Below are 22181 nucleotides of genomic sequence, written 5' to 3' on the forward strand. Positions count from 1 at the left end.
CTAGACAGCCCAACTGGTATAGGGACATTTTAAAATATTACATTAGTACCTTGCGAGCTCCAGCAACATCTTTGAAAGCGCAAATAAAAATAAGCTTCGGGACAGGTGCAGTTGACAGCAGCCACAAAATTGTTAGAAATAGGTGCACAAAATTTGCACTACTCAAACATTCCAGTTGCTGCTGCATGGAAACGATCAGTGAATAGACAGGCAAACAAAATATCACACAAAGAGATCTGGAAAGCTTATACCATCAATCCAATCTGTCATCACTGGACGCCTCCTACATAGTGGGAAAACCACAGCCTTATTTCGAACAAGCACTGACAGTTCCGGCCCGGACAAAAATCACTTATATGAGACGTCTTGCATTGCCCCCCAAGTTAGCCAGCGAGAGGCACTGACTAGTTCTTCCTATTTGCAGAGCTCAGGGTCTTGTACGATGCAGAGAAGTCTTAAACTTGTGTTTCTCCGCTAAAACAGCTCAAACAGTCGCGCATCTGGGGAAATTTACAGATTCAATTCGAGCCGCATTGACTCTGAAAACAGAGATATACAAAGAAACCAGTCGGCTAGCAAGCAAGAAAGACTCTGACAAACATCTCTTCTAAGTCTAATGCATTTGCACTTGTATTTTATTACCAGATTTTGATATTAGTTTTAAAGGTGTTATGCCCTACCAGTTTGTAGTAACATGCGTGGAATTTTAATAATGATAGTATATTGTAACGATTTTAAGTAATTGAACAATAACGCTTAATACAAATAACAAATTACATTATTTCCATCATGAACTCTGTTTACTCTGGAGCACACATGGACCCATGCCTCCACTACATCTTCAACCTCAGAAAAAAGACAACGGGCGATGAGATCCGGAGGGTCCTGAACAGCTCCATAACTGCAGCCTTCTTCCCTCTGGACTGGAAACACACAGACGTGAGGCCCTGCCCTGAAAAAAACTTCCACTGACCCAGCTGAAATGAAAAACTACCAGCCCATCTCTTGTATCCTGCAAAAAGCCTTGGAAAGCCTCCTGGACCCCTCACAATCCTTTTTTTTTTGTTTAAGACATTTTTATTGGGATTTTGCTAATACAATACATAAGCCATATGAAAACATATGCCTAACTTAAATAAAATAAAACATCAGGCATATGACATATGAAAAATATATACTTAGAAGGAAGAAAAAGAAAGGGGTAGGAAGATAGAGAAGGAGAAAGAAGAAGGAAGAGGAGGGAGGAAAAGGAAAAGAAAGGAAAGGGAAAGAGAAAGAGATCGAAATCATGTATAAGGGGAATATTTGCAGATAAGAAAGAAAGAGAGTTAACAGAAGGGAGGTTTAGAAGAAAGGTAGGTAGTAAAGGGAAGTCAAAGGATATCAGATTTAATTTTTAGAGAAACAGAAGAAGAAGAAGCGGCAGCAATCCTGTGTTCATCACAAATAAAATTCAACCAGATAAGTACAGCCATTTTGGAGTTATCTTTCCAGGAGGATAAAATTACTTTAAAGGCTAAAGCAATAAAAAGATCAAGCAATCGTGCAGTAGAGGGTATATCAGGTGATAAAGATCCTAAAAAAACTTTCATAGTGATAAAGTAGTGGTAAAGCTAAACATTGGCATGCAAACATTCCAAACAGAATTCCAAAGGGATAAAACAGAAGAACATTCGTATAATTGATGCTTGAGCGTGCCTGTTTCATTAGAACATGACCAACAAAGTGGGGAAGAGGTTGGTGAAAACTTACATATACTAACAGGAGTAATAATAGCTCTGTGATAAATAAAAAACAAAGATTGAGTGATACGGGCAGCAGCAGAAACTTTAAACAATTTGGACCATAATTTTTCCCAAGTTATAACAGAGAGGGAAACGGACAGGTCAGTTTCCCAAGCAATCTCAATATTTGACTTAGAACGAACAATAACATTTGATAACAGTAATATATATACAAGGGCAACTTTAGGTCTTTGAGTTGAAAATAAAGGATGTAAAGGAGTAGAGGGAGTGAGAGGTGGTAAGGTAGGTGGGAGCGAGAATGTAGACAAAGAGATTGTATGGCAGTAGTAATGATGGTATATTAATTAACACTATCAATGCTAAAGCAATTCTCGCTTGGTGCTGATCTCCCTTAAATCCCATTGTTCATGACGAGCTCAGCCCGTCATGAGCACACGAGCAGTGTACTGCATGACGAGCTGAGCTCGTCATGAGCATGGAAGGGGTTAAGAAAGGAATCAGGTAATTGATAAGTAGTTTGTAACTCATGAAAAGGAATGACAGAATAATTAGAGAGAAATTGATGGACGAAAGAGATATCCGTTTCCTTCCAATATTTGTAGTAAAAAGATTTGCCTTTATATTACAGAAATGTATTGTACCACACAATAGAGGACAAAAAACATTGAAGAGGAGTCAAATCCTTAGAAAATGTATTGTAAAGCAATGTTTGGGAGTATTTCAAGACAGGGTCTTTGGCTAAGAAAGAGCAATTTGACATAAAAACATGTTGAAAAGGAAAATCTTTTAACAATGAGCATTAAAAAAAACTCATCTGGGAACAGGGATTTCCAAGAAATCATAAGCTAAAGAAAAGGATTGTTTAATCAAAAAAGCTGAGTGGTAAGTTCTAAAATTAGGAATGTGAACACCACCTTCATTTTTAGGTCAAATAAGTTTACTTAGAGCAATACGAGGGTGTTTATTATTCCACAAGAATTTGGTACAAATGGAATTTATATGAGAAAAGTGTACATCAGGAATTTTAATAGGGAGCATAGACAGAGTGTATAGTACATGGGGGGCAATCATCATTTTGATAGTATCCAATCTACACCACCAAGAAAGATATAAAGGGGACCAAATTTGGAGGAGAGATTGAAGTTTCTTCAAAAGGGCGTTAAAAGTAAATTTAAGCGTATCAGCTAGGGACGAAGAAAACCAAATGCCAAGGACACCAATCAAAATCAGTAGCGTTAAACATATATTGGTAACAAATAAAGTTTAAGGGTAGAACTTCCGTTTTAGATAAGTTAAGTTGATAACCCGAAATGGAGGAGCATAGTCAAACCTCGTCCAGAAAATGAGGAAGTGATTCAACTGGTTAGCCATATAAATCAATTTGTCATCTGCATAGGCAGATACTTTAGTTTCCACAGAGGAGAGCTTAAAGCCAGTAATCTGAGAGTTAGGTCTAATGCGCTCTAAAAATGGTTCAAGGCAGAAGATAAATAATAAAGGGGAAATAGGACAACCTTGTCTTGTACCTCTAGACAATGAAAAAAACCTTGAAAATTGGTTATTAACAAAAATACTGGCTCAGGGGGAGGAGTATAAAAGTTTGATATAAGAAATAAAAGAGGGACCAAAACCAAACCAATGGAGAGTTTGAATCATAAATTGCCAATTGATACGATCAAAATCTTTCTCAGCATCTAAAGATAGGGCTGCAAGAGGATCTTTACATTTTTTGCCATGGGAAATATTTTTAGAAAACATACAGGCATTATCAGATGCTAATCTGCCTTTCACGAACCCAACTTGGTCAGTTTTAATCAAAAGGGGGATAATAGAATCAAGGCGGGACGCAAGAATTTTAGCGAAAATTTTACAACAATTAATTAATGATATAGGACGGTCATTTTTGCAATGGGAATGATCTGTGTGAGGTTTAGGAATAATGACAATTAATGCATCCATAAATGACCCATAGGCCCTAGCATCAGCAATAAAAGAATTAAAAAGTTGTAATAGTTCAGGGGCAAAAATTGAGTTAAAAGTAGAGTAAAATTCAACAGGCAATCCATCAGGGCCTGGTGCCTTCGATTTTTTCAGAGAATTAATGGCCTTAAACACTTCCTGAAGAGTAATATCTTTCTCTAATTGTTCAAATTCATCAGGAAGCGATGGTGGTGAGGGGAGACCAGCAAAAAAATAATTTAAATTCTGGGTAGAGTGATGCATGTCATCAGTATAAAGAGATTGATAATAATCATGGAAAACCTCGGCAATATCTTCATCTGATGAGACTAGTTTATTAATAGATTAATTGAGAATAGGGCCAATAGTTTAACGATCAGATTTGACTTTTAAGTAGTTTGCTAGCATTTTCCCCGCCTTGGTTTTGATCCTCATGAAATTTGGACTTAATATTGAGGAGAATATTACATGCTTTAATAGTGGCTATTTTATTAAGCTCAGTTTTTGCCACAATTAAATCATGAAGGGCATCAGTGGATTTAGAGGTAAAGTATGTATGTTCTAGTCCTATAATTTTCTGCAGTTGATCTTCATATTTAGTTCTATTTAGTTTCTTTTTTTTAGAGACATATGAAATAGTGAAGGCACAGAGAGCAGGCTTAAAAGCATCCCAGGTATTAGGGACAGAAGTGTCCGACGGGTTATTGAAAGTAAAAAGTAATAAAAATAGTGACACCTTTTATAAAAACATTATCAGACAAGAGAAAGGTATTGAATTTCCAGCGACTAAATTTAGAAGAAGTAAGGGAAAGATCTAGGGCATCATAGACAGGTGCATGGTCTGAAATAAAAATGGAACCAATTTTGGATTTTTGAATAGAAGGGAGTAAAGACTAACTAACCAAAATGTCATCAATCCTAGAACGGGTATGATGCACATTCGAGAAAAAAGTAATTCAGGGTTACAGGTTTTTCAAACATCATATAACGGACGAGAGATAATGGCAGTTTGAAAAGATTTATGGGATTTGTCTGGTTGAAAAAGGATCTAACCATTGGTTGAAATCACCTGCAACCACGATATTGGGGCAGTCAGTTCAGTTCAAAAGCTTTTATTCGATTTGTACATACAAATCATACAAGCAAAATACATAATTGAAATATTAAAATCACCATATAATATAATCTTTCCTAAAAAAGGGAAAAAAAGCTAAAGTGCAGCAAGTGGAAAATAATCATGCCTCTATAGGTCAACATGTTCTTATAAAATATTGGGGCAGTCAATTGAGGAGAGAAGAATTTTAATATCATTCTAAATTTTGGGATCAGGTCGGACAGGACCATAGATGTTTAATAAAACTAATGTCTTATTCTGAATCACAATCTTAGCCATTACCCAACGACCATCATCATCATTTTGAGTAGAAATTATTTGTACTGATAGAGCTTTATGAAACAATATAGCAACACCCGCTTTTTTGTTAGGAGCAGGAGAAAATACAACTTGGCCAACCCATTGCCTTTTCAACTTAGGCGATTCCACATCTGTACAGTGAGTTTCTTGAAGAAAAACTATTTGGGAATTAAGTTTAGATAAATGGGATAGTACCTTTTGTCGTTTAACTGGAATTCCAAGACCCCGGACATTCCACGTAACAAAGTTACACATGATGGAGGGCAGGGAGGATGGGGGACATTTGGAGTGGATACACTTCGAGGAGACAGCTACAAAAAAGAACACACCAGACAGAAACATTACATGTGGACAAATCACCCAAAACACCCACAATATTAGAATACATTGATCCTAAAGCTGCAATAGGGAACAACAAGAAATACTGAAACAAAAAAAGAGATTTTTCAGAAAAATAACAGTAGAAAAATACATGGGCAAAGAAAAAGAGCCAGAGAGAGAAAGAGCGGAGGAGGGAGGAAAGAAAAAGGAAAAATATGAAGAGAGAGAAGAAGAAATAAGTGGACAGATCAAGGCATAAGAGCCAGGTCTGAGGAGAGAGAAAAAAACAAAGCGACGGGAGCATAGTGATGCCAATGAGGACTCCAGCGAGCAGTGTGAAAGGAGAAAAAGAAACAGAACCTCAAGAGATGATAGGAGGACATTTTAATAGAAAGTTAAGAAGGAGTCATATGAATTGTTAGTAGAGAAGCAACTTTAGCAAGGAAAAAAAAGTCAAATATTAGTATCATGCACGAGGGAGAAACATTTTGCAAGTATAAAACCTCACAAGATGAGAATAGAACATAATAACAGAAGGTTATGAAGGATACATATAAATTGCTAGTAGAGGAGCAATCTTAGCATGGAAAAAAAAGTATCAAATATTAGTATCCATCCCAGAGGGAGAAACATTCTGCAAGTATAAATTAAGTTTCTGTGGATCATCAAAGGAGCGAGTGCGCCAATTGTGTGTAATTTTACAAAAACAAGGATGGAGGATTCCATATTGGATATTCAACTGTCTCATTTGAGGATGGAGATTCAGAAATTCTTTACGACGAGAATTTGTTGCGTTAGAGAGATCTAGAGAAATAAAGATATTGTGGCTAGACCATATGAGACGTCTTTTGAGCTTAGCCTTCAAAACAGTCAATAACTCTGTACATTCAAGAAAGAGCATAATGATGCCACGTGGTTTAGTGGCGTTAGGATTAAGACGCCCTAAATGGTGAGGTCTTTGAATGTTAAGAGGATGGGACGTAGGTTGAAGCTCCAAAAGTTCAGGAAGAAATTTCTGTAGGAATGATACCATGTCAGACCCTACAATATTTTTTGGAAGACCATAAAGGCGTAGGTTATTTCTACGATTACGATTTTTAAGGTCCTCAGTATGAAGCTTCAGGTTGTGAATCTCTTGTTCCAATAAAGGGATTTTTGATGAAACATCCTGAATGTTACTAACGCGTTGTTCCAGATCCAAAACTTTGCCTTCCATAACAACCCATCTTTCTTCGATTTGTTTAAGTTTTTCATTGGTTGCAGACATGAAAGGCTGGAGACCACGGACTTCATCCAAAATAGAGTCAAGGACAGGATTTTGAGATGAGAGAATAGGAGAAGGCGGGTCATTTTTTTGTCTCTTCGATTTTGCTCCAGATAGAGATGATTTTGTATTGAGTGTGTCATGAGCCATGTTGAAAGCGTGTAGAGAAGCACAGATTAAGGTAAGGAACTGACGTCTTGATAAGAGCAAGCGCTTCGCAGAAAAAAGAAAAAAAAACAATGAGACCAAAAATGGAAATGATCCTCCAAGACTCAAAAATGCGAAGAACCACAAAGAAGAGTGCTCAAAAATATTCAGTATATATCAGTTCCAGGATAGTAGGGAAGTATACATGAGCATTGAAGTGAGAGACCCTTCATTGAAAGACATATGGGAGCAGAATAGGGCAGGGTCAGACAGAGAAAAGAGCCTCCAAGCAGAAAAAAAAAAGAAAAAGTAGTAAAGTTTTCAAGATGTATATGGCTTCTGCAGGGGAAATGATGCCAATTATAAGAAACTGTAGATTATCTGCAGACAAATAGCATGTCAGGAGAGGCAATGTATCAAAAACGAGCTTTTGTGCCAATATTTAAAATAGCGGCCGTTCGTTTCATGGGAGCAGAGAGGCAGAATCAGCTGACAAGGCAAACATCAGAAAAAAGATAGGAAAATCGCGTTTTAAGCCACAATTGGACAATTGGATACATGTCATGAGCAAAGTGGCAACGCAATAAATTAGCTGACTGAGGGGGCAGCATACCGGCATTAAACGTTGTGGTGGCTTGTGAGGAGAATGCGGGCTCAGCGGCCGCCCGCATCCAGAACGGAGCAAAATTACCGGCACCTGGAAACAGTAGAAAACGAGCAGGCAGGCAGCAAACGAAGCATCCCTCAGGAGCAGCCCATCCTCCGCCATTGAAAACGCTGCATTAGGGCTCCTCACAGCAACGAATGAGGTCCGGAAAATGCCGTGGACACCCACGGAACTGCGGAGCTCACGCATAACCCGCCATCGCACCTCGGCGTGCAAGCCACGCCCCAACCCTTCACAATCCTGATCTTGAGCTAACGACAGCACTGAGACTGCCTTGCTTGCAGCCACAGACATCAGAGCCCTTCTGGACAGCAGGGAAACAGCAGCCCTAATCCTCCTGGATCTGTCCACCACGTTTGACACCGACTCCCACCACATCCTGATTAACAGACTCCACCAGATCGGGATTCAAAGAAAACACCCTTAAATGGATTGCCTCGTACCTCACCGGCAGAACCAAGAGGATCCACCTCCCACCGTTCACCTCAGAGCAAGAAGATCATCTGCGGGGTTCCCCAAGGATCGTCCCTCAGCCCGACACTCTTTAACACCTTCATGACCCCCCCTGGCTGCCACCATTCAGATCACACTAACTCAACATCATCTCGTCTATTGATGAGACACTGCTCATCCTCTCACTGTTCGAAGATCCCTTCACCACTAAAGCTAACATCCACAGATGCATGATGAATGTCGTGGACAGGATGAAGGACAACTGTGTCAAACTCAACACCGAAAAAATGGAAGTCCTCATCTTTGGGAACAACACCTCACTATGGACCGATGCATGGTGTCCGGCAGAGTTTGGCATCTGCCTGCCCCAACAGACTATGCCCGGAAACTCAACATCATCCTGGATAGGAAGCTATCCATGGAGAAGCAAGTCAATGCAGTCTCATCCACCTTCCTCTACACCTTTCAGATGCTCCGTAAGATCTTCAGGTGGCTCCTGGCAGACACCCGAAGAGAACTAAACACCTGGATGCTTGAATGATCAGTCTCCACACAGCAGCAAACAGTTCCAGTGCATTGAGACCCTTATGGGTGATATGCGGCGCTCTATAAATGTTTGATCGATTGATCTGGAGAACAAATTTTGCACACATCGACAATCTGCGCCAGGTACAAATATTGCATCATCATTTTGCAAGTTTTCAGGGGTAGTACTGCACTATGAAACAGTCATGCAATTATTGGTTTATAAAGAAATCACCCTCCACAGTAGCTCTACCCGTGTCATCAAACAATTTGTACTAGTTCATCCTGCCATGCAGTGCTAAGAAATTGTATGGCTTTGTGGTATTATTTCCCTGTCTGCACATATCCTCATTAGTGGTAGAGGTCCAGATCAGTCTGACTGTTCTGATTACACAGGTGGTTTCTCCCTGCCCAAGATGAGTTAATGCACAAATTCCATCAGACATGTATACAGAGAGACCAACATACAGACACACACATACGCAGGCACTCATGGACGGGCATGCACAAACACACATGAAAAAGGGACACAGACAAGGACTTGACCTCACACACAAGCACATGAAAACATGCACAGATGCATGGAAGTAAACAACACACACACCCACATTCGAAAATACACATACAAACACATACACACAGACATACAATGAAAAATACACAAACACACTTGCATAGACACTCAAAAGCGTGCACTCATAAACATACACATGGGTAACGGACGTCGACAAAGACACTTTTATGCACTGGTGGATGGAAGTCAAGGAGCCCGCACACACACCCAAATGCTTACTCACAAGGGCACACACAAAGACACATTGATGTGCTCACACTCGTAGGTGGACACTCAAAAACACACACATGATAAAGAGTCTCAGACAAGGTCACTTGCTCATATATACACACATGCAAAACATCCCCAGATGCATGAAAGTCAATCAGTCCACACACTCATACCTACAAACACAAACACATACACACTCACACACCCACAAACACACAGATACATATATTTGCAGACACTCATAGATATGCAAGCACAAACACACACAAGTGAAACTGATGCAGAAAAGTACTCTTGTGCACATACACAGGTGCATGGCAGTCAATGAATTCACACACACACACAGATACATACACATGCACACAAAGACAGACACAGAAACACACATGCTCTGACACTCATAGACAGATGCACTAACACACAAGGAAACAAGCGCACACACAGACACTTGTAAAGAACATGCAAACATACACAGATGCATGGGAAATAGACAAGGACATTTGTGCACACATACAGAGATGTATAGATGCATTGAAGTTAATGAGCATGCACAAACATGCAAACACACACTACATATGCATACAGTAACACATGTGCAGATACTCACATGCATAAATATTGGAAATGGGTGCAGACAATGAACTCTTGTTCCCACATGTCCACATGCAAACATGCACGGATGCATGGAAGTCAAGAAGCACACATCCACTCCCCTATATTCATAACATACACACAAATACACACACCTATTTGCACTCCTTCAATCAAACCCATATAAATAGCGTGCGACTGAAAACTATGATAATTTAAACTGCAGTCCTATCTAATGCTTAAGGGGAACAAACTGACTAAACTTTTGCTGATACCCCTGACTACATGATACAATGACCACCCGCCAATAACAACACTGATGAATATTAGAAGTGTAGCATTAACCATGCCCCCTCTGCATAAGAGGCTGTCAGTGTCTTTGATGCTTATAACAGAATTATCCTATTGCTGTGTCTTATTTCTCCTTCGCAGTTACATCACTACATGCGTAATCTTCATTTTACAACCACCTCTGGTGATGAGATCCACTTCAATGATCAGGGAGAGCTACCTGTGAGGTTTGACCTTTTGAACTGGATTTACTATTCTCGTGTAAACGTCACGACCAACAAAGTGGGAAGCTTCAGTATCAGCTCATCTGGAGAGACAAAGTTCATACTCAACGACAGCGCCATCTGGTGGCACCCTAACTTTACGCAGGTGAGATCATCCACATGGTAAGTCAAGACTCAAAAAGAGGTCTGAATCTGAGGGGACTGAACAACTATGAGCATCAGTTAGAAGGAGACAGAGCCTTTCTTGAGACCGAGTAGTGGAACAATCATATGCAGTTCCAAGGACTTGCTTTCAGATATGATATTCTCATCTGGGTTCTTCTGCTCTCTAATGGCCTGTTTTATGCTTTCTTTTCTTTAGGACAGTACTGGATCTGCTGGGCATAGAAAGGGTTGTGGTTGTTTCCTTTTGCACTCACTGCTGCCAATCTCAAGTGCAGGTCAGACTCTGACCTCAGGTTCATCTGAATCATCCTCTCGTCAACCACAGCAAGGACCTGTTTTATCAACCTGACACTTTGATGAGTGTCACATTATGTTCCTCTTGCTTCCTGATGTTACAGCTCCAGGGCAAGGTCCAGTCAGGTTTCTGACCTAGTGTCTGAGCCACCCTAGACATGCCCTTCACCACACAGCCTTACCTGAAGGATATGAAAAGCGGTTATGTAAGGAGGGGGGGCCTAAAGGTTAGATTGGGGCAGGTCCCAGCCTTTATAAGATGGAGTTTGGCTAGACAGGCAGGGGCAGAAAGAATAAAGTGTCCTTTTTGCCAAAATGCATCATTAACTTTTTTGCATTTAATTATAGTTTGCACATGCTTTGGCAATAGTAGAAGAATAATGCTTGTGCAAGTGTCAGAGGTTCCATAACTCTCACTATTATTAAATCTACCACTAATTTTAATGTAGTTTCCTGAAAAGTCCTTGCTGAGAAAAATGTTGTAAATGTATGGAAAGATGGCAAGTAATCTGTAAGATGCCAGGACTTGGGTGGGGGAGCATAACTCTCTCCATACCCCGGGTCTTTGGGAGGAAAGGGGTAGAGCCGCCCGCGGCATGAGGTAGGGGTGACCATGTCAGGAGTGGGGAAAGTATTATTCCTTGTGCACTCAGAAGAAAGCTGTCCCTGCTGGAAAATCCAACAGAGGTATTGATACCCATGCCGTTTGGAAGGGCTCCGAATTGGATTTGGGTTTGCCGAATCCAATCCGGAACCCTTGTTGCCGCCCGAATCGTACACAGTTCCCAGCGACTACCATGCCCCGGAAACCGGTAGGGCTGTCCAAATCAGTTCCAAAAGGCATTAAGACAGGTCGCATCTTTCAGAGCCGAATCATACAGCTCTATGGACTCATTTTCCAAGCAAGCAATTACGATGACCGATTTGGATAGCCGTTCCGATTCAGTTTCTCCAGAACAAATCACCTGCCGGAATCTGTCTGTAGGGGCCCATAGCAGGCCTCCTTTACCCACGGCCCTCTGAATCGGGCCTGTGGGGGTACCCAAGTGATCCCCATTTCCAACCATGCACTGTTAGGCAGGCACCATGGGGTGCGTGCCACAGGGTGCAAGGTTTTCCCCAGCCACACCGTTCTTCAATGAGACCCTGTGCTCTAATTCGGACCACAGGCTCCCATTGAAGTCAATGGGAGTCCGGCCGAATCGTATCTGGAAGCATCCGGATACATCCAAATCGCTCAATCAGACTCCCCTGATCCGAGTCATCCCAAAAGCAGTCTGGAACCAATTTGGTAGAAATGCTCTCCGAACGATATCGTAATCAGCCCCGGAGAGGGAGGTGGACCATAGTCTGGCAGTCCTGCGGGTGCAGGGTGCCCCCCCATCGCACATGTCACGTAGGAAAAAAAGTGTTTGCTGAAGGTCAGAAACACCAGACGCAGGTATGAACAGCAATACAGGGAAACAGAACTGAGGGCACTAGGTGAGAATCATTCTGGGGCCACCCACTTAAAGTATTGGGGCGTCATACAAAGGCTGGGGCAGCAGCACAGGTGGGGACATCACAATGGCAGAGGCAAGGGGAACCTGGTGCCTCAGCAGCAAAAACTGCTAGTGAGAGGGCACACAAACATCACCCTTCCCCCAACTTTACACTAGTGCCAGCTGTGGCAGGGGGAGCAGTGGGAAGCTAGGTAATGTTAAAATCAGGATAGATCACAGGCAAGTGGGGCAGCCAAGATAGGGGAGCTGACAGGCCAGGGGCAGCAGGCTAAGTCAGAAATTTAGAGAGTGAGGCCCTTCTGGAATGAGGGGAGTTCCCCTGCAAGGGTGATGCGTTGCAGGATTCCAGTTTCCCTGGGGAGTGACTACTTGGTGACTATCCACACTGGTACACAGGCTAAGGACCATTGATGGTGTAAGACATTCAACAATAGGAATTAGGTGACTGTGATGGGGCTGGCCCAAATGTAGGTACCCGCAGAAACAGGGGGGCAGGGGGGCACAAAGGGGAGTCTTTGGATCAGCACTTCCAAGGAGGGAAGTAGTCAGAAATGTGGGGGAGCACAGAGCTGCTCAAAGGTCACTTGTGAGAGTAGAGTGCAAGGAGACAACACAAACGCATGGGGGAATTCTGTGGGAGGTGTTTGTTAATTTCATGGGTGACCAAAACTAAGGGATATGGCGCTCGTAAGAATTCTACTCATTAGTTTATCTATCCTGTAGTGCAATGCGGTGCTTTGAGGTAGGGAGTCCACCCCACTCCCCAAATTGTGACCAAAGTCACCAATACAATAGATTCTTACCGTCCAGCACACGCTCACATCATCATACAATAAGTACAATAGTATATAGACTTTCCACAGATTCTTTTATTTTTGTGTTCTTTTATTTGAGTCTTTAGTCCTTAGCCATAAGGAAATAAAACCTGCGACTTCCTCAGGGCAAAAATACTGAAAATATATACCATTGCAAAGTGACCTTTCATCATTACAATTCACACCTCAAAACCAGTGACATATATGCAATGCACTCTTAAACTTTCCTGTGTCTCACTGTGGTAAATAAATAAATAATACCCTATTTTTGACTAGACATATATCATAACAGATAGCTCAATAAATAAGAGTCAAGATTCGAGGTAGTAGGAGTTTTGCAGGTTTAATACAGCATAAGGACAGGAACAGGACAACCTGCATGGGAATAGGATGACAGGGCGACAGGGCCCAGCAGGATGAAAAAGGGCCCAGCAGCTGCTGGGGCTGGGTCTGGGATGAGCGCGCTAACTTTTAATAACAATACATGAACATATATACATAGCGCAAACACATAGCATTACATTGCAGTAGGCGTAGCAGTGGGTGGAGCAGAAGGCGTGACGCGTAGCAGTCGCGAAAGATAAGAGTAAAAAAGAAGGTGTAACTCAGACATGTGATGCAAACGTAACAGAATATGTCATGAATGGGGCGGAAACCATGGAGGGGGCTACCTAAGGAGCCGGGACCTCTAACCTAATGGTGCGCGCAAACTGGCAATGACGTGTTACGAGGAGAAGCTGGGGGCTATGAACTCTGTGCTAGGAGCAGAGACTAAAGTCTGGAGGGTCGGAGCGACATGTACCTAAACCCTATCTAGTATCTGATGTTTAGGGAACATGTTGATATAAACTAGAAGTCATGAGAGGAAAGGCTAACTGACTCTAAGACTGAAGCATGCATTTATTCTACATGTAGTGCGTGATGAAGAATATTAAATGACCATTAAATACAGTATTTCTCTTAACATGGAGCCGCATAGGCTAGACAATGACGGAAACTATTGATGCAGTTCAGTAGCTTAGGAATGCAGAGAAGGAGGACTAAACTGATAACTGGAATCATAACATAGTCTTGGCAGACTCAGAGGCAGAGCCAAGCTGCACCGGGCACTGCGAGGCAGGAAGTAAGTGAAAGGTCGAGGATACAGGTGGGGGCTGGATCGCTCCTCAACGAGGCTTCAGGAGACAGGAGCTGAATCTGATGTCCGGGCCCTTTTGAGGCCTGGAATCGGGGACTTTACAATGAAATAACGTGCACACTGGGAAACGTGGCAACGTAGCTTTACATAGGCCTGACATTCGTAGTATTCACGAGGACTGGAAACTGGCATACTAGAGGAGGACACAACTATAATTGCGTCTTGAATCGGACATGGGGAATAACATATGCATATTGGTCATGCACACATAACATATGATGGATGACACGTAGGGACACAGAACATGACAAAATTTACTTTTCCACATTCCCTCCTTGTCACTACGTTTCCATCAGGAAACATTAATACTCATGATACCATCTATCATTTCATACAGTATCATTTGTTCATCTCGAATTGTCTTGGAACGAGATTTAGAACGGGGCTTGGGACTAGGAATACAAGAGGTAGCACACATGCCGCAAATCGCAGGGCCACATTGTATACAGAGGCAGCAGCTGAATATGATCGCTACTGCGATACCTAGAAAGGACAGGACTTTCCATCCCCAGGCGGAAATTATATTCCAGAACCAACCGGACCATGTCCAGGTGCCTGGATCTTGGTGTAACAGATGGGCAATTTTATGAAGTCTGGTTATAGCTGAATAAACAGACGGCGCGTTATTTGGAATGAAAATGCAGCAACTAGATCCGAGGACTCTACAGGCCCCGCCCCTATCGGCCAGTATGACGTCAAGGACGAGACGATTCTGGAGCACAACAATTCTCATAAAGGATTGCTCTTCGGTTAAGTTACCTAGAGCGGAGGCAGTCTCATCTACTACTGCTTCAAGGGTTCTTGTTAACCTACGAATTAGCTTACTGTTTACAACTGTACCTAAATAAGGGAAGACACCTTTATCAATATCAATGAATTGCTCTGCAGCAGTTTCAGTATAATCGACAATCGGGAGGTTTCTCTTGTGCCTAGTATGTACTAGGAAGGAATTCCTATGGTAGTCAGGTGGGGCTAGGAAAATAGGTGGCAGTAGGAAGGCAATGTAACAGGTTCCCTCCCAATCGAGGGGCAGACGAACATATGCAGTTTGACCACAAACGAAATAAGAATGACGTGAAGCTTTAAAAATAGATTTCCCACTGTCACTATACTTGATAATAGTAGTACAATCACTATGTCCTACGTGTACAGAACCATAATTACGGACACATAATTCGCCTTTGACTGGTAGTACTGAAATAGCAGGTGAGTCTGGAGTAGTATCAGACTGAACATTCAGGACCATAAAATTCGACGAATAGTTACCTAAATTATACACTTCATTTTCTAGATCTAAACCTGTTCTGTGGGGGAAACCTTGCTTGTCTGGGAAACATGTGCTGTTAAGAAAAGACATATCTGTTGAGGAGGACGTTAACGTGGACCATGCTCCACACGAACCATTATGTGAAAAAGGATACGGAAAGAGTGGCAGAACTCCCTTCGGTGTCTGAAAAGGGGGAAGTCGACCACACACCCAACAATTAGTGGCATTGCTGGTCTGGTGTGAATAATGTAACATGCGGATAAATGAGTTATTACGCATAGCGAGGCGGTATGAATATTCGTGAGGAGGCAGATCACTAAACGTGTGCTCTACTGTAACATTAAAAGGCTTATTCACATGTGAAACTGGAAAACACAGGAAAAATGCGTAACTGGTGCAGGAAATCATTATGCTGATGAATAATATGAAACTTAGAAAAACGATTCCTACGGTTTGAGTTTTCACTGACTCTCTCACTATGGGGGTCTATTTTATACATGTCAGAAACAGTCTAACCGTTTCACCTAGGGGAGGACTTATACAATCAAACTGGCTGACTTATTTTACTAGACCGGAGTTTTTGCTTATACTCCTGCTGCGGAGTTTTCTCTACCAAGGGAGGGGTTGTAGCAATGTCATTTGCGGGACAGTCCTTAGGAACAATGTTTTGACAAGTCTTTAAATCCTGGGAAATGTTCTTAGAGACCGGCTTCAATCCGTTAAATTGTTTTATATGAGAAAGGTGCACCCAGCCGCGGCGTCCTTCCAACTTCACGGCTGTACGGGTGGTGAGGAGGACCTGACGGGGCTCTTTCCATCGAGGCTCCAGCGGACTTGTTCTGTCAAAGTTTCGGACCATCACCATGGAACCTGGAACGATTTCATGCGGTGCCACCTCGGTATTGTCTGGAAATGCGGCGGCAACCTGTGAACGACATGAGTTGAGGGCAGACATCAAGGAAGCTAGGTAATCTGTCAGCATATTACATGAAACATCAGTAATACTTCGGGGTCTAGGAGTACCCCACATGTTAGGGGGGCGGCCGAAAACGACCTCATACGGGGACAGACCTGATCTGGAATGTGCGACCATGCGCATATAAAATAAAGCAACTGGCAGAGCTACTAACCAGTCCACACCCTTATCTTTACACACTTTTGCAATACGGATTTTCAGAGTCTGATTATGTCTCTCGACTAGACCGGCTGCTTCAGGATGGCGTACACAATGGAACTTCCACTGGTACCCTAACAACAGGGAAACGTGCTTCATCAATTCAGATGAGAATGGCTGACCGTTATCAGAATATACGACTCTAGGGAGTCCATATCGAGGGAAGAATTCACGAACCAACTGCTTGGCAGTGGTCGCGGCTGTGTAATCTGGGACTGGATATGCTTCTGTCCACCTGGACAAAGCGCATACAACTACAAGGACATACTTGAAACCTCGACATCGCTCCATCTGAATATAATCCATCTGGAGGACCTCAAAAGGGTGGTCAGGGGGCTGAAATCCACCTTGTTCCACCGGGACACTTTTACCTGGATTAAACTGACAACATATCATACAGGTACGGACTTTTTGCTTGGCTGCAGCTCGTAAATGCTTGTTGAACCAAATGTTCTGGATACTATCTAACATTGCTTTTTCTCCTAAGTGTGCTGGACTATGTGCGGTATTAATAATGACTTGAACCATAGAGTCGGGGAGAAACCATGCGGCTCTACCCTTCGTTAACCATCCTTGATCTGTCTGGACCCCTCCTTGTTCGGACCATTTCTTGATTTCATCGGGAGTAGCATGTAACTGGATGTCTATGACATCTTGTGTAGGGTCCTTAACTGTCATACATGTAGTCAGATCTGGAGTATGTGTCATGTTAACTGGAATGTCTGGAGTCTGAGCTGTAAGCTTGGCTGTGCGATCGGCTAGATCATTACCTTGAGAAATAATGTCAGTAACTTTCGTATGTGCTTTGCATTTCATAATAGCAATGGATGTCGGTAAGTGTATTGCATCTAACAGAGCTTGAATAAGGAGACCATGCTGAATCTTGGTTCCATGAGAAGTCATGAAACCTCTCTCCTGCCAGAGCACTCCAAAGTCGTGAACGACTCCGAATGCGTAGCGTGAATCTGTGTAAATATTAACTTTCAGGTTCTTGGCATGTATGCAGGCTTGTGTCAGAGCAACTAGCTCTGCTGCTTGAGCGGACAGAGTGTCAATACGGTGTGTCTCAATAACTTCAGTGTCAGTAGTCACTGCATATGCAGCGACTAGATCTCCTGTACTAGTTCTCATACATGAACCATCCACATAAAGTGTCAGGTCGGGATCTGGTAACGGAATATCTGTAAGATCTTGTCTTGGCTTTGTCGTAACGTTGACTACTTCCACACAGTCATGTGTGTCAGGATTTGAATTAACGGATGGTAACAGTGTAGCAGGATTCAGGACGTTGCAGCGTCTAATATCTATGTGTGGCTGAAACAATGTCAATTCATAACCTGTTAAACGTGCAATTGTCAAGTGCTGAGTTTGTGTTCTATTCAAAAGAACTTCTACGGAGTGTGGAACTTGTACTGTCAAGGAGTGTCCTAAAACTATGGAATCACTTTGTCTGATAGCTAGTGCTGTGGCTGCAACTGACTTGAGGCACGCAGGCAACGCCTGGGCGACTGGATCTAGTGTGCTAGAAAAATAAGCACACGGCTTGTTTTGTCCTGCCTGATCTTGTGTGAGAACAGATAATGCTGTACCTTCACGTTCTGTGACGAAAAGTGTAAAAGGCTTACTGTAGTTCGGTGTGGCTAGAACTGGAGCTTGACATAAAGCTTTCTTTAACTCGTTGAAACTAAGTGTATGTTCAGATGTCCAAGGGAGGACAGTCGATACGGCTGCCTCCTGTGTCGTTAACTGTATCAGTGGCTTGGCTAGAAATGCATACTGAGGAATCCATTGTCTACAATAAGAAGTAAGGCCGATAAAGGCACGTACCTCCTTCTGGGTTCTGGGCTGGGGAAGACTCGCTATTAACTGGATACGGTCTGGTGTCAACTGCCTACCCCTCTTGGACAGTAAGTGTCCTAAGTAGACCACTTGCTGGACACAGAATTGAAGCTTCGAAGGGGACACCTTGTGCCCCATCTCGGCTAGGAAATACAGAACCGTCAGTGACGCTCGCTCGCAATCACGTTCAGAACGGGCTGTGATCAGTAGATCATCGACATACTGGAGCAGGGCAGTGTCAGTTGGCATGTGAATATTGTCTAGTTGTCTCTTGAGTGCTTGACTGTAAATACTAGGACTTTCTGTGAAACCTTGAGGAGCTCGTGTAAACATATAGCTCCTTCCATTTAAACAGAATCCGAAAAGAAACTGGCTGTCTGGATGAATGGGAACACTAAAAAATGCATTCTTGAGGTCTATTACAGTAAAGAACATGGCTTCGGAATCAATGGCTGTCAATAGGGAAGAGATATCTGGGACAACTGGGTACTGAGGAATAATACATTTGTTAAGCTCCCGTAAATCAATCACTAATCGATATACTGGGGGTGCATTTGGATCAGTACGTTTCATGACTGGAATGATCGGAGAATTACATACATTGGAGTCAGTTTCTACAACTACTCCTTGAGCGATGAGCTCGTCAATAATTTTGGATAAGGCTGCTACGGCCTCAGGTGGCAATCTATACTGCCTGATTCGTGGTAACACTACACCTGGTTTGAGAGTCACACGATAGGGTGTGATTTGCATATAACCTACATCAGTTGGACCTTGCGCCCATAAATGCTGCGGAACTTTAGACAGTCTGGAATCAAAATCTCGTAATACATAGTGACCCTTAAAGTCACGTAGGAACAGACGTATTCCCTCTGGGGAACAGCAAATAACTGCACCCAACTCTTTCAATGTTTTAATGCCCAATAGATTTTCTGGACATGACTTAGTAAGTAACAGATCAGTAGTGCGGGACAATGGACCTACTTCTAGAGTAACTGGCTTTGAAATCTCATTAACGATAGGCTTTCCTGAAAATCCAAGGGAAACATTTCTTGAGCCTGAGAGCGGAGCCCCTGGAACTTCGGCATGACTAATTGTGGTCCTACTTGCCCCTGTATCAATCAAAAACTTTCTGTCTTTCCCTAATACTTGACTGTGAACATAGGGACCCTCTTGATCTACAGGTATCTCGATGAGAGGCAAGCCTACCTCCCTCTCTAGGCTGTTTCATGAATATGGCTGGTACTCTGGATACTCAGATTGTGCATACTGGTACATCTGCGATGTGACATGCTGTGTTGCAGCAATAGGCTGCGGTACTGTAACTGTCTGTGGTGCATTCTGTGACTGAGGAGTCTGTGAAACTTGTTCTTGTCTAGGCGGACGTGGTCTTTCTTTAGTCTTACCGGTAGCTATGTTATGTTTCAGAACTGTACACTCGTTTATAAAATGACCTGGCTGTTTACAATAATTGCAGTTCCCTTTAACGGGAGCTGCAGGATGACTGGCTTGATTCGGACCCCTCTTCTGACTGTCTTGAGGAACAGATTGTGCAACTAGTACTTTCATTTTCGTATCTTTCATACGTTTTCTCTCGTGTTCTTGCTCTTCCCTGATTCTATTCTGGTGATACTGGAGCATCTGGAGCATCTGGGACGGGGTATTTGCTTGCCAGGTGCTTTCGACTTTCAAAACTCGATTTTTAATTGGTGGACTTGAATTCTCGACTAATTTAGTAACAAAAAGGTGAGGGTATGATTCACTACTTGTCTTGAGACCACTGTTGATACTGAAGCATTTTTCAAACCTAGAATAAAAATCACTAATATCTTCATCTTGTTTCTGTTTACAGGCTGAGATTGCATCCCAGTCTTCTTTTCTAGTTGTCAATAATCTGGGTAAAACTTGAATCAATAATTCTGGTAATTCTTTACATTTCTCTCCTAGACCAGTACCTGGTACACGTATCTTATCTTCTGCTTCTAGAACTGCCCAATCTATCTTTTTCTCTCCCACCTCCCATTCTTTCTCTTTGAGCTTTTCATACACCCCTGCGGGCAACAGGACCTTTAACATCTTAATTATATCCGGGTACGTGTATTCTCCCATACGGAGCATGTCTTTTAATTCTCTATGGAACCCTGCTGGATCTTTGTCATGACAGGGAATTAATTTCTTCATCTCGAGGAGTTCCATCTTTGTGATCGGGGTGTATACAAACACTCGTTGCATTTCGCCACCCGTTCCTCTGACTGGGTGGACTTCTCGTAACGGATTCTGTCTGTCTATGTAGAATGATTTACTTTCTGGGGGTGAGACATGAACAAAATGCGGGTTCAGAAACGTTCTATATTTGTGGCGCTGTTCTAGAATGACACTAATTAAATCGGTACCTAGACCTCTCCATCTATACTGGAGTAACTCGTTCAGGATATCATGTAACGGACCTGGATCAGAGTGCTGACCCTCATACAGAGTAATGAGGTGCTGGATCATATACATACCCACCAGTCGCTGCTCGGCTGGGGGCATTTTCAGAAACATTTGTGCCACTATTTCGTCTGGAAAAGTGGTAGAATCAGTAATCCATCGGACTGCTGATCGGGCTAGTTCTTGTTCATGCATGGTACTTAATTCACTGTAACCAATCGTGATTTCAGAATGTGATCGGTAGCTTGAAATACTTGTTCTAGTGAACCTTGTTCTGGTACTGAATGATGGAAAATTGACTTGTGTTCTAGGCGTAAATGGCGATCTGGAAATCTAGGTTTTCCTACATACGCTATTCTGGCGGAATTCTCGTCGTCTTCCTCTTCAGGATCAGAGGTACTTTCTTTCTCGCTTACTTGTGCTGCTTTACGCTGTTCGTGTATCTTTATTATCTCTCTACGGATTTTCTTATACATACTTTCCATGGCACTAATGGTATTGTGCTTTCCTTCGGCTATATTATCACTCCACTTTGTTAGAGTTTTCATTTCTTCCGGGTCTTTAGACGGGTAATCTTGTTCTCTTATTAGACAGTTAATTAAAAACTTTAATATCATACGCTGAATCTCAGCTTTCCTTTGAGACATGGCATCACTAATACTTCCTGGGTCATCCCCTGTACGGATGAAACGATATATTCTGTCTAGATCTTCTTTCATGTTGGGTAGGGTGACTAGATACTCGGTCACTCTCCTTACGCGTACTGAATATAAAACCATATTAAACTCGCCTGGAACTGGGTCATAGACACATTCGCCAAGGGTTTGCCTGATTTCTGCAACAGATTTATTACTTTTAGGAGTACGCTGTGATGCTTGAGCATGTAATTCGAGTGCTGATAAACGCTTGTGTGGCGGCGGGGTTTGAGGAAGACCTCCTCCTGCGGCCCCTAAACTAGAATCGTCGACTGACATTCTTCGTGGCGGAGCGGGAAATTGGAATGCTGGCTGGACCGGGGGTACCGTAGCAGGTACTGCATGGGGTGCCCCGGTGTCTGGAGGAGCAGGATGTGCCTGATTTACAGGGACTGGCGGAGCGCGGACAGGATTTGC

At 42.6% G+C, this 22181-nt stretch overlaps 1 protein-coding gene across 4 annotated transcripts in view; it reads left to right on the plus strand.

Annotated features, from left to right (window-relative positions):
* LOC144806119 (vomeronasal type-2 receptor 26-like) overlaps positions 1–22181 on the plus strand; it is a 420183-nt gene that overhangs the window by 290144 nt on the left and 107858 nt on the right. The window contains exon 1 of one of the 4 annotated variants that reach the window (XM_078672552.1): positions 10165–10530. The exons of the other annotated variants lie outside the window; for them this stretch is intronic. Coding sequence (XP_078528678.1) covers positions 10315–10530 — 216 coding nt within the window. The 5' untranslated portion in view covers positions 10165–10314. Of the gene's footprint in view, positions 1–10164; positions 10531–22181 lie in introns of those variants that run through there. 4 annotated transcript variants of the gene reach the window in all.

Source organism: Lissotriton helveticus, chromosome 1_2, assembly GCF_964261635.1.
Source record: "Lissotriton helveticus chromosome 1_2, aLisHel1.1, whole genome shotgun sequence".
NCBI lineage: Eukaryota > Metazoa > Chordata > Amphibia > Caudata > Salamandridae > Lissotriton > Lissotriton helveticus.